A 13600-nucleotide genomic window follows, 5' to 3' on the forward strand; every position below is an offset into this window, starting at 1 on the left:
TTGTAAATATGTACATTCCTTGAGAACTTAAAGGATAGCTGGTCGTAGAGATGCTTCTAATATGTTTTTGAAAGATTTAGTTACTGTGTCAAACAAATTGGTATCACAAAGATACACTATATTATCTTTTTCTCCTGTTATTGCCTGCGAACCTTTTCTGGGTAGGAACTTGCTTACATTTGTATCTGCCCTTTGTACTCTCGGTAAGTGTTAGATAAATGCTTATAGATTGGTTTTTAGCAGTGAGTAGAGGATGTAGACAGTGGTAGATGACACTGTGGCTTGGTGGCACTCAGAGAGAGCAGCTGGAGGGAAGCATGTGGGTCCTGTGAGAACTGGCCTGAACTCATGGCTGTCACCTGGACTGCATTTCTTTACCCAAGTCTAGCCCAGATTCAGGGAGTAGGAAATAAACTCCATGTGTTGGTGGTAAGTCTTGAAAATGACTTTTCAAAGGGCACAAACAGGATGGATTATAATTTTGGTGACCTATTACTCTTAACTTTTTTTAAATAAGATTTTGTAAAAAGTTGTACCTTATAAAACTTGAAAACATACATCTTATAGATACTTGTGTCACAAGGGAGTGTCCTGTCTGTGTTTGTCATTGCTATACAGCATACAAACATCATAGAGCAGTGACTAGATTTCTTATCTGGTACTTATCTGATTGTAGTAATAAAATACTGACTTGGATACATTTATTCTTTGGATATTTCTGTCTGTAAAATTTGAATAGTTTTGTTATATTTATTGCAGATTCATTATGTCTTAAAACCAGATGGGGTGTTTGTTGGCGCAATGTTTGGAGGCGACACACTCTATGAACTCCGGTGTTCATTACAGTTAGCAGAGACTGAAAGGGAAGGAGGCTTTTCCCCACACATTTCTCCTTTCACTGCTGTCAATGACCTAGGGCATCTGCTGGGAAGAGCTGGCTTCAACACTCTGACTGTGGTGAGTATCAGGAGAAGTAAGTAGTCCACAAGTAACCTACTTATTGCATTGTTTTAAAAAAAACTTAATAAATGTTAAAGGTATGAAACAGCGTATATAATAGTGTTCTAGAATGTTTGGGGCAATTTCCTTGAATTTTGTTTTTCTTCTTTTGAGGGATAGGGTGGGAATGATTTACTATCTTTAGTATGCATAAACACAATCTGACTGACATCAGTAATATAAACTTTTTAGATCACACAATAAGTCACTCTAAAAAATGTACCAAAGTTTTTTTTATTTTGTGAAGGAGGAAGGTATCCTATGGTCTGTGTGTAGAGGTCAGAGGATAGCTTTTGGGCTTCCAGGACTAAATTCAGTACCTTTACCTGCTATGCCATCTTGCCAACCCCTCTGAGGTAAACTTTATAAAAATACTACTCTATTAGAATCTTCAAATCCAAATTAGGTGTAATTTGGGATAAGACCACTACAGATGTGAAAAGATGTATCTATCATAGGGACATTTGTAATACTCTCCCTACCACCAGCTATCAATAAAAGCAGACCCAAATGACAACATTCTCTAGGTCTAGGCTTAGCTGAGGTAGAGGTGTTCTGTTTCAGACAGAGTGGAGAGTTGTATAGAGAGCACCCATATGAAGTCGGTGTAGAAGAAAAGTAGATTCTGCATAGTCTGAGGTAGAGCACTGCATATAACTGACTTTATTTTGAGGAAGTGTTTTGGAGACTCAGTCTTTTATGTCTCAGGCCGATGTGGAAGTCACTGTGACTTTGAAGTGCTGCTTCTGCCCCATCTCCAGAGAGCTTTGATTCTAGGTATGCACCCCTGGCTTTAGTGTCTGTAACTTGAATCCTTGCCCTGCCTCTGTATTACTGATGGGAATTTAAGAAAAGTACTTCATTTCTCTCAGCATTTCTTTAAGAAATACAAATGTGTTTCACCTTGGGTGGCCCTTGATATTCAATGGCCAGAGCATGAGTGCCTTGACCTGCTTTTCTCTTTCCTTGTTCTACTCCTAGCACTGTCTAAGAATAGACTTCCCAAAAAGAGTCCTATCCCTTCCTCCTCTTTCCGATCACAGCCATTCTACAGAACTCATTACTCTCCTCGGAAGAGTTGAATAGACTTACTATGATTTCCAAACCCTTGAGACATAGAAACATGTAGATTTGATTGGCAGGGACTGAAATTCCTTGAAGAAAGCCTCAAGTTGCATAGCTAGGGATGATAGGCTTACAGTTAAAATAGCTATTTGTATTAACTTATTGTGAATGCATTTCATAAAATCAACCAACAATTATGTTATACCCTGTGTAATGATAGAAAGCAAGGGGATAAACTGGCAGAAAGCCTAATCTTTTTTTTAAAAAAGGCCTCCAGAGAAGGGAAGAAAGGAGAGGCTGGGAAATTTGTCAAGGGTTTGCCAAGGTAAGAGCTAAAGATAGGCCTGAGACTTCTTGCTTAAGTCTAGGTTGACTTTTAATAAACTTTTAAATTGTTTAAGCCAGTAAAATTGTGGTTTTGAAATGTTGAACATCTGAAAATTGGAAAGCACAGCTTTATGTTAAAGAACCAATATTACTGATAGAAGAAGTAATGCATTGAGGGGCTATTATATTTTAAAGATTTTTTTTTTTTTTTTTTTTTTTTTGTTTTTCGAGACAGGGTTTTTCTGTATAGCCCTGGCTGTCCTGGAAATCACTTTGTAGACCAGGCTGGCCTCAAACTCAGAAATCCGCCTGCCTTTGCCTCCCAAGTGCTGGGATTAAAGGCGTGTACCACCACTACCTGGCTTAAACATGTTTTTAATTATATAACTAATTCACAAATAATTTTGATTATAAATGTAAAACTTTAGAAAAACTGAAGGAAAAAAACCCCTCATTTTCCTTTGATCCCTCAAATCTTAGTTTTCTTTGGAGAACAGCATTTCTCAAAATTTCAGTCTTTGGTATTCAGGGTGACTCACACCTTTAGTCACTGCACTGCATTTGGGAGGCAGAGAGAGACTGGCGAATCTTCTAGTTCTGGGCCAGCCTGGTCTCCAGAGTACTCCAGTGCAGCCAAGGTAACCCTGTCTCAAAAAGAAAACCAAACACTGTTAACATAAACATTGTGCGAGAACTTATCCTGTTAATCTATGCTACTTGTTACTGTGAAGTCCCTGCATTTTCATTTATTTTTTTTAAATTAAGTATGTTAGCATTGTATGTCTGTGTGGGTCTGTGTATGTACATAGTTCTGGAATTTCCGTTCCTAACTGTGTTTTCACATTTTCTTCTTTTTTTTTTATTTTATTGGATATTTTCTTTTCTTTTTTTTTTTTTTAAGATTTATTTATTTATTATATGTAAGTACACTGTAGCTGTCTTCAGACACTCCAGAAGAGGGCGCCAGATCTCGTTACAGATGGTTGTGAGCCACCATGTGGTTGCTGGGATTTGAACTCCTGACCTTCGGAAGAGCAGTCGGGTGCTCTTACCCACTGAGCCATCTCACCAGCCCGATATTTTCTTTATTTACATTTCAAATGTTATCCCCTTCCCCTCCCCACAGTCCCTCAGAAACCTCCTATCCCATCCCCTCTCCCCCTGCTTCTTCTAGGGTGTTCCCCCACTTACCCACCCACTCCCAACTCCCCGCCCTGGCATTCCCCTACACTGGGGCATCAAGCCTGCACAGGATCAAGGGGCCTAGGGCCTCTCCTCCCATTGATGCCCGTCAAGGCCATCCTCTGCTACATATGTGGCTGGAGCCATGAGTCCCTCTATGTATACTCTTTGATTGGTGTTTTAGTCCCTGGGAGCTCTGGGGAGAATGGTTGGTTGATATTGTTATTATATGTGTTCTCCCATCTTAATATCTGCATTTTCTTTACTAATATGAATATGGCATGGTTTCATTTTTCTCTCTGAACATTTACATTTGTTCCAGGTGTTTTGTTTTGCTAGTAGAAGCAGTGCTTTAATATCTTTCTAATCTACATCATTTATTCAGTCTTGCAACAAATGTTTATTGATGAGTTCTGGGCTGGGGTGCTGTTCTAGGTACTTTGGGTGTAGCAGTCAACAAAACCAGTTCTTATATAGTGTTCTTCAGGTGTGCAGTGGTCCTCACAGAATTTGGTGTCTGATTCACGGGAACCTGTGCACAAAATCATTTGTTGTTATTGTTGTTGCTAAGTAGAGCAAAGTGTCAGGGACTTTCCTCAGATCTTGAGATCTGATGTGATTGACCAGAAACCACTGGTTTGAAGTTTTGATTTTAATATTCCTTTATTTACAGTATGGTTATGATAACCATTGTAAGTCTCCTCTCATTTCCAGAATTACCCACCATATTGTTGTTACAAACCTATAATTGAGGTGAAAATAATTACCACAAAGGTAAAACCTCTAAACTATGTAGATGGGGTGTAGGAAGGGTAACATGGGAGGTATGGAGTGCATTATTATGTGACTCTGTACTAGAATTCACTATGTAGACCAGGCTGACCTTGAACTCAGAGATCTGCCTGCCTCTCTGAGGGCTGGGATTAATGGTGTGCCACTCTGTCTGTCATACATTATTTTACTTTTTGTTTTGAGAGGAACTATAATTAATTGCTCAGGCTGGCTTTGAACTCACACTGTAGCTCAAAAATACCTTGAACTTGTAGACATGCCTCAGCATCGCAGACTTACGGGATTATAAACCTGTAGTGCTATGTCCGAACAAGGATCTCTTGTTAATGTAAAAGTGCAGAGATTAAATGCCATCATCCATTTTAATAGACACTGCTCAGTACACACAAGGTTGGCAATACAGCTCAGTGGTAGAACTCTTACCTAGCCTGTGTGAGGATCTTGAGTTCAATTTCCAGTCCTATTAAAAAAATGTAATCTTCCTTACCCCGTGTGCACACATGCCAACACATGCATTATTATTTCAGATAATAGAAAGGAATAATGAAATCTATACATAGGGAAAAGTGGTAGAGCAGGTTTGAAGTAGAAAGAAGATTCCTCCTGACACTTGATACCTTATTCCTCTACCCAAGACAGGAACTTGAAGCAATACAGTCATGCAGAGGCATGCATGCTTATTACCCAGCTCGCTTTTTAAGTGTTTAAAACTTTTCTCACTCTTATACAATCCAGTTCCCAACTTCCAGGGAATAGTACTGCCCATGGTGGGCCAGGTCTTCCCATATCAAGACAGCCCCCACAGACAAACCTGATAGGACCATCCCTCATTGAGCTCTCTTCTCAGGTGATTCTACATTGTGTCAAGGTGATGATTAGGAATGTAGTGTCTTTTCTTCCCAGTTTAATATCTGGTATATCCTCTATCTCAGTGAAGTATTGTTAAATGGATGCTTGGAGTTGGGAGATTGAACAGGAACTTGCTCTTCCCACTCCATGTCTGACTTGGTCTTGTAATACCACAAAAGGTACACCCTTTTGGGGGATGTTTTACAGAAAGCAAGGAGAAGAAGCCACTTATGGTGGCAAAGACCTTTAATCTCAGCAGAGGCAGAGGTAGGCAGATTTTTGAGTTTGAAGCTAACCAGGTCTACATAGTGAATTCTACAGCAGTCTAGGCTACATAGTAAGATCCTGCCTCAACCAACAACAAACAAAATAAAAGTAACCATTACAACATAAAACAGAATTATTTCATTTTATTTTCAAAGTAGAAACTGGTACCTGTTGTTAGACTTTTAGAAGATAGCATCTGTGAAGACTTTTAAGAACAAGACAGTTCTTGGGGTTGGAGGTAGAGCTCAGTGGTGGGCACTTGCCTATTACTGGTAAGTACTTGATAGCGAAATTTCCTACCTGCCTCAAGAGTGCGCTGGGAAGTAGCTGATAGTTCTTTAGTTTAATTTTTGTTTGTTCTTTGTGATTGTCACATGAATAATACACTTTTTCTTTAAAAAAAAACCAGGATACTGATGAAATTCAAGTTAACTATCCTGGAATGTTTGAATTAATGGAAGATTTAAAAGGTAAGGCATTTTAAAGAATTTGCAGACTCTATTTGAGAGGCATTTTAACAGTGTACTCTACGGCTGTGATGGGCTAAGCACTAGGGGTCTAACACTGTCATCTTATAGCTTATGGTGTAAAATGTAGAAGGAGGTAGACGTCAGGCAGATGGCACAACAAAGAGTTAAATCAGAATTGTGGTTAGTGCTATGGAATTGAGGCTTGTTAGTACTAAGTCTGCTTCTGGGATAATAAAGAGGAACTTGTTTTAGGTACATTTTAGATATTTCAGTCATTTCCTGTAGTAACAGTTCATATCTCAGGTTTAAGTATCCACATACACACGTCTATACACACAAACACACATACATACACACATTTAAAAAAATTACAGCCCTTAGATAGTTTGATGAGTTTAGGATTTAGGGTTTAGTCAAGACTAGACATTGGTCTGGGAAATTAAAGAAATTGTATTTGAGAACATGGTATTTGAGCCATATTCTAAAGAACAGAGATGAGCTAACCAGATGAAAAGGTGAGGGAAGTCTGTCTCAGGCACACCGAGCAGCATATGCATAAGCCTTTTTGCAAGGGAAAATGGCCAGATCCGAAGAAGGGCATTTGTCAGGAAAGTGGGATGGAGAGTTGAGTGGTGGGATTGTGGCAAGTGAGGGTCACATCCTGCGCAAAACCTTAAAGTCCCCAGATTATACCTGACAAACAACTTAAGAGAAAAGTCTCTGTTGGCTTCGAGTTCAGGGTGTATAGTCTGTCATGGCAGGGAAGACTCTGTTTGGAGAAAGGCAGTTGAAGATACCACAGCAGGAGGCCATAGTGACATAGCCAGGCTGTAATGCTCAAGGCTTAGCACCCCAGTTACTCACTTCCTTCTAGACCTCACCTCTTCCACAATCTTTCAAAATGGTGCCACCAACTGGGGACCGAGATTTCAAACACGTGGCGGTGGTGGCAGACTTCCATGTTAAACAATAATAGACCCTATTAACATTGTTTTCCCTTCCCTAGGTTTGATCTCCAGTACCCGAAATATATTGATAATTTGACTTCCCAAATTCATTTGGTTTTGTGAGACTATGTCCCATGGTTTGGCCCAGGCTGATCTTGAATTCTGTATTGCCTTAGCTTGGGCTGTAGGTGTGATCTACCCACATTAATGTGTTGTAGTACATTTTTTCCTACATATATGTTTGCTGTCAAAGGGAAGGCTCTTATCATTAGTTCGGATCCAGAGCTTTAGCTTGGCTTTGAAAGTTGTATTATCTAGTTCAACCCGGTTTGTCACCAAGACCTTCAAAAGTCTCTGTAAATGCTCTTGTTTTCAAGGTTTATTCTTAGTATCCCTGGTACACCAGGACCACACCTGCAAAGTGGGCCTGGTGTCAATAGAGAGCTCTTGATTTATCTCTGTTCATGGTCATGCCCACCTTGAGACCACATTCTTCATCAGACCAGCTCCGCAAGCGTGCGAGTTTTCTTTTTCTCTTTCCTATCCTCAACCTGCGACTTATTCAATGGTCTTTGTGAAATAAGCATTTGGTGAATGCAGTCTTACAAATTTTGGTTCCCTGCATGACTTTGTTGATGAGCCTCTTCCTTCTGTAGTAGTTTTAGTCTCCCACATCACTGCAGGAGAGTTGACTAGGGAATGTGAAGATATATCGATGGAAGAGAGGAGGATAGTCCTCTGGACGTAGGTGTTTGTGTTTGGTAGCAAGAAGATCCTGCTCATGGGTCTGTTTGACTTGATACAGAGGAAGTAACACTATGTGGAGGTTCGTAGTCTTGAGAATTGTGTAGAAACACTGAAATAGTCATTGGAGAGAGAGGTGAATAACTAGGGGAAAGTTACAGAGTTTGAAGGGTACATTAAAGTCAATCAAACTTTTCTGATGGGCAACAACAGGAAGTTGCTATTTACATGACAAATACAAAAGTGAAAGATAACTCCACAAATATAGTTGAAATGGTGAACTGGAAGAAAAAGGAAGCAGAGGGCAAAAGTGGGCTGGGAAGTTGGATGAAAGTTGCTATAGCTAAGTAGTTTCAAAACAGTTAGAAAATAGTTACAACTGGAATACTTAATGATGCTGAAAAGGAAGGGGGTACAGTTGGAAAATGAGATGCTTGGTGGATGACTTGAAAGTAAAGTATTATAACTCTGTCAGGGACATATCTCACATAGAGATGCAGAGGGAAGTGAGGAAGCTCATTGGAGACGACGTAGAGAGAGTGGAACCTGATGGACACTAACACTGAAAACCAGTCCCCTGAGAATGAGAGGTGCACAGGAAAACGAGCCAGGTGCCAAACCGTCAAAGGAGGGGACTGACTAGGTTGAGATATGCCAGCAAGCGGGAGCAGGAAAAGGTTGCAGCAGGTGGAGCTATCCTCTACAGGGTGAGGGTGTCTAACAGGTCGGGCAAATAATGACCAGGAAGACACCCTGAGGAACAACAGGGATGCAGTTTCTACCTCTCAACTTTGAAAAATGTGACTTATTCAAGAAGAAATATCTGCCATTGAGAGATTGCCAGCTGTTCTCCTTTGTGAAACTTTGTGAACTGCTTGTTCAAACACGCACACACACTTCAATGATAGCATAGGCAGTTTTGATGGCTTGAGGAGTTAAAGTTGGGTCTGTGAAACAGAATTGTGCTCACCTATAGGGAAGCATTCATCTGTTTCAGAGAATTCATAATATGTTTCAGAATAGTGAAATTTATATAATTGCTTGCCTGTTAGATCTGTAGTTTTTACAAACATTTTTTGCACTTGCTATTTTCAGTTTCCCTCTTGATAACTGCTTTTATATTAAGTGAGAAATTAGAGCTAACGAAAACGCTTGAATTTGAGTAGCAGAATTAGGTGCCAAACTGTTGTCTTGTGCCCTGGTGTCTTAACTGACTCTCATTGCTTGTCATAGTTGTCTGTTAGCAGTAAGGGTCTGGCCTGTTTCTCACAAGGCTTGTTTCATGTGCTTACCACTCTTCTGTGAGTGCAGTTGCACTGTCATATTAACACAGGGAAATGCACACGCCCAAAACTTATCATGGTCCCTTTGCATCATGAAAAGTAGGATTGGTAGGCTACTGGTGTACACTCAAGATGATAAAGCTAATAAAACATAGCAAACATTTTTTGAAACATCCCCAAGTGCTAAACAGACTCAGAAACATGGAGCCCTTTTATCCAAAAACTTATGATAATGAAATTATTTCTCATTTAGATGTCAACAATAATTCTTTGAATACAGAGTTTATTTTGTACTGGTCTATAATAAATGCTGTGTTCATGATTCATTTCAAGAAAGAAAATAGAAAGAGACAAGAAATTAGATCTATCAGTTGGAAAAGGTTACTGCCCACTGATTTAAAAATACAGTAATTACTCTGTAGTTCTCTGGGCTTTTTTTCTTTCTTTCCATGTGTGGGTTTGTTTTTCTAGGGATCAAAAACCCCTTAGCCTTGCACATACAATGCAAATGCTTTGCCACTGAGCTACATCTCCAGCCTCTGATTTTTCAAGACAGGCTCTGGCTTTGTACCCTCAAGCTAGCCTTGAACTTGTTTTGGATTTCAGGCTGACCTCAGACTTACTGTCTGTATGGCTCTACCTCCTGAGTGCTGTATTGTATCTGTCTCAGGTTTTCTAATGTCTTGATTTACAGATGAACTCATCAAAGGCATAAGTACCTTGCCTGTAGTCATGTTAAACCTAGGATTCATTACTTGAAACCACAGTTTTATACATTAATTTGTGTGTGTGTTTGTATTATATGTGTGTGTGTGTATATATATATATATATGTGTGTGTGTATATTATATATCTGTGTATGTATATATACTAATATTTAGATGCATCTTTCAAACAGTAAAATTAGCCTTTTTATTAAGTGTCATAACCTTAGTGTTATAGCTGTTTGTATTTTTTAATGCCCTGCTACATCCGGAAGACACTGTCTCCTCCTTGTCATTTCTGTTACATTCTGTCTGATGATCCCTGAGTCTTAGGCACAGGGGGTTTGGTGTGTGTGTTCCATTTAGAATAACTGAGAATTCTGCAGTTTCTCCTTTGCACCATGGCCACTGTGGGTCTCGGTGTTGATCATCATCTACTGCACACAGAAGCTTCTCTGGTGAGGATTGAGAGATGCCTTCATCTGAAGGTGCAGCAAGGCAGTGTGAGACACATGGTGTCTTAGTTACAGTTCTGTTGCTATGAAGAGACACCATGGCCAAGGCAACTGTTAGAAAAGAAAGCATTTAAGTGGAGGTTTTTGAGGTGTAACCCAAAAGCTTGGTGGCAGGCAGGACAGCATGGTACATGGGGCTGGGATCTTAACATCCTGATCTACTGGCAGGTGGGCAGGGAAAGGCTTAGCAAAAAGTCCACCCACGTGGCATACCTCCAACCAAGCTACACCTACTCCAACAAGGCCATACTCCCTAATCCTTCCCTGATAGTTCCACTAACTGGTGACAAAGTATTCAAATATGGTTATGGGGGCCATTCTCTTCAAACCACTACACATGGTCTTCTGGTAGATCATCGCTTGGGTTTTTAACCACCTTCTAGACCAAATTTTAGAATCTTTCTGGGGCCCCTTCCCAATTGGTAATGCCTGTCTCCTGTGGTTTTAAATAGGTCTGACAGTTTGAGGAACTATTCTAAATGCTTGCCCTTTGGAGAGATCTCTTATCTCTACTGTCAGGCCTTTTACAAAAATCACATTTTTAGTGTCTTATCTGTAGGTGGCTTAAGAAGAATCATATAAAGATAATTTGTAAAAATGTTACTTGTCTAGACAAAAACATTGTTAGGTTTTATACTTATTCACTTACTGTTTATTGAGTCTCTGCCATGTGCCAACTCCTTAGCTAGGTGGAGATACATAGTTTTTTATCTTAAGCTGCTAATATTCTAGATGAAAAGACTCCCAAGCTAGACAGACAAACCTCAGCTTAAAATGAGAGAAACACAAGGGGTTTGGCCTTAAATGTGCTTAGGATGTCGGGGAGTCTTTTACAGAAAAGGCTGAACCGAAGTAAGCTGAAGTGAATTTTCCAGGAGGATGAAGGATAGGGAACGTTTGGAGGGGTGGCACCAAGAACTGTGTGTGTGTGATCATGGGCGGGGAGGTATGAAAGGTTCTGTATCTCCGACTCTTACGTTGAGGGAACTGTGGTAATAATATTGTGTAGGCGTATAGAACAGGCAGATGATGGGCAATGATCTAGAAGCTTCTAGATTTCCTCGGATGAGGATGAGCCTTATAGTTTGTCTTGGGGGAATTTTCCTCAGAGATGACTCAGATTCAAGTGTAGTAGAAAGTCCGTTGTTTGCCTGCTTGTAAGGCATGGCTCATAGGAGGCTAAGACAGGAACTAGCACAGTCTGTCCTGGTATACGAGGAAACTCAGGCACAGAGGAGAAAGGACCTCGTCCATGTTGTAGTGGAGGCAAGCAGCTCGGTTCATACCCTGAAGTCTCTGTTCTTTCTTTACCCAGTGGGAAAAGCCTGAGGGTGCTGGGAGGGGGGGGGGGAATGTGGGTGTTTGCTGGCTGCTCCTGTGCCAACTGGAAGGTGGCGTCCCCCAGCTGGCTTTTGTATTTTATATCTCTGTTGTGTCTGTTTTCTGATGGTTGAGGTGTATCTCATTTTAGCTGCCGTTATTATTAATTCACAGAAAAAAAATCGCGAATGTTGAGCTAATTTTACAAACAAGTTTCATATCAGCTGACGAATGCATGAGACATTTTCAAGGCTTTCACAGTGGTTTTAAGGTAAGTTCAGTTTTGTTTTTAAAGGCAATACTCAGCATTGTTTCAGTAATCCATATTAAAGTTTGTTTTAATAAGCATTTGAATCTACCTTAAAAACACTGTGAGAAAGCCAGGTAGTGGTGGTAACTCACCCCTTCATCACCAACACTCCAGAGGCAGAGGCAGGTGGATCTGTGTGAGTTTGAAGCCAGCCAAGGCTACATAAAGAAACTCTGGAAAAAACAAACCAAGCCAAAGCACCACATCTCGTCTCAGCATTTGGCCAAGATCAAATGTAAAAGCACTGAGAGTCTTTTTTTTTTTTTTTAATTTCCTATTGTTTATTTTATTTATTTACATTTCAAATGTTATCCTGGTTTCCCCTCTGCAATCCCCTTATCCCACCACAATCACTGAGAATCTTAAACAGTTACCAGCGAGTGTCTTTCTGTTATCTCAAGCTCAGGTTGAGTCTGCCATTATAGATGCCTTTCCTAGATGATTGTCAGTAAAGCTTCCCCACAGTGTACTGCAAGATATTCCATTTTAAAGATGAAAAAACTGAGTCTAGTGAAGGTTGAATCATGCTTATCCTAGGTTATATAAGGTTGTGATCTGAGACCAGGTTCTCTTTAGTACTCCACAAGCAGTGTATGTTCCTGAGGGGAGAGTGGACTCTTGTGGCTGGAGAGTTACTCTTGATGCCCTCTATCAGCACTCTTGAGTTTTCTACAACCGAACTGGGTCAGACCCACAGAGGTGGCATATATCTAACAATCTTGTAGAATATGCGAGCAACGATTGTTTGGCAGGCTTTTTAAAATGTCTAGTGCATTGTGTTGTGTTTGTATTTACTACATGTGACATGGAGTAAGCCAGGGCAGTGGGAAGTTGAGCAGAAACTAAAGGTTTATATCCATCATTGGTAATAAGTAGACTGTTGCAATGTGAACCCCACTTTACTTTGATGGTGTGTGATTGGTGTTCACCGGAGAGAGAGTATTTTGAAGATGGATATCAAAAATACTTTTTAAGATGTGTTAGTTTTCATTTAATGTGTATGTCTCTGTGAGCATATGCCACACATGTGAATACCTGTAGGGGGCAGTAGATCCTCTGAAACTGGAGTTACTAGAAGTTCCCAGCTTCTGCTGTAGATGCCGCGAATTGAACTCCTGTCCTCTGGAAGAGCAGTATGTGCTCCGGCCGCCAGTATTGTTTGTTTTGGTTGGTTGATGAGTTGGAGGGTTTTTTGTTGTTGTTGTTGTTTGTTTGTGTGTTCCTGTACTTGAAACTGGATCTCACATAGCTGAGGATGACCCCGAGGGTGACCCTGAAATCACAGCTCTCCGGCTCTCTTTCCTAAGTGCTGAGATTTTATTTTATTTTATTTTTTATTTTTTTATTTTTATTTTTTTATTTTTATTTTTTTTTGAGTTGCTTGTGGGGACAATGTCTTTGTTTGTTTGTTTGTTTGTTTGTTTTGTTTTGTTTTGTTTTTCGAGACAGGGTTTCTCTGTGTAGTCCTGGCTGTCCTGGAACTCGCTCTGTAGATCAGGCTGGCCTTGAACACAGAAATCCTTCTGCCTCTGCCTCCCAAGTGCTGGGATTAAAGGTGTGTGCCACCACGCCCAGCGACAATGTCTTAAATAACAAAACAACAGCAACAACAAATCAAAAAGAATACAGCTGAGTTTAAAAGTTCTTATATTGCCTCTCAGCGTCCTGGTTTCTCCTCTAACACTGAAATGTATACGTGGCACCCTTTTACTATTTCTTTCTTTTTTTTTTTTTTTTTAATTTTTAATATTTTTATTACATATTTTCCTCAATTACATTTCCAATGCTATCCCAAAAGTCCCCCATAGCGCCCCCCACTTCCCTAC

At 40.1% G+C, this 13600-nt stretch overlaps 1 protein-coding gene and 1 non-coding gene across 5 annotated transcripts in view; both read left to right on the forward strand.

Moving 5' to 3' along the window:
• Positions 1-13600, forward strand: part of Ndufaf5 (NADH:ubiquinone oxidoreductase complex assembly factor 5) — a 32385-nt gene that overhangs the window by 15935 nt on the left and 2850 nt on the right. Inside the window, exons 7-9 of one of the 4 annotated variants that reach the window (XR_003835975.1) lie at positions 760-957; positions 5891-5951; positions 11639-11735. Coding sequence is in view for 3 of the 4 variants with exons in the window: in XM_029474368.1 (XP_029330228.1) it covers positions 760-957; positions 1708-1770 (261 nt within the window). In the remaining variant the exon portion in view is untranslated. Of the gene's footprint in view, positions 1-759; positions 958-1707; positions 1777-5890; positions 5952-11638; positions 11736-13600 lie in introns of those variants that run through there. The other 3 variants (XM_029474368.1, XM_021155737.2, XM_029474369.1) reach the window with 3 other exon arrangements.
• Positions 5223-5404, forward strand: LOC115030556. The gene has a single exon (XR_003836131.1). It is a non-coding gene; the product is annotated as a U2 spliceosomal RNA (small nuclear RNA).

Source organism: Mus caroli, chromosome 2 (assembly GCF_900094665.2).
Source record: "Mus caroli chromosome 2, CAROLI_EIJ_v1.1, whole genome shotgun sequence".
Lineage (NCBI taxonomy): Eukaryota > Metazoa > Chordata > Mammalia > Rodentia > Muridae > Mus > Mus caroli.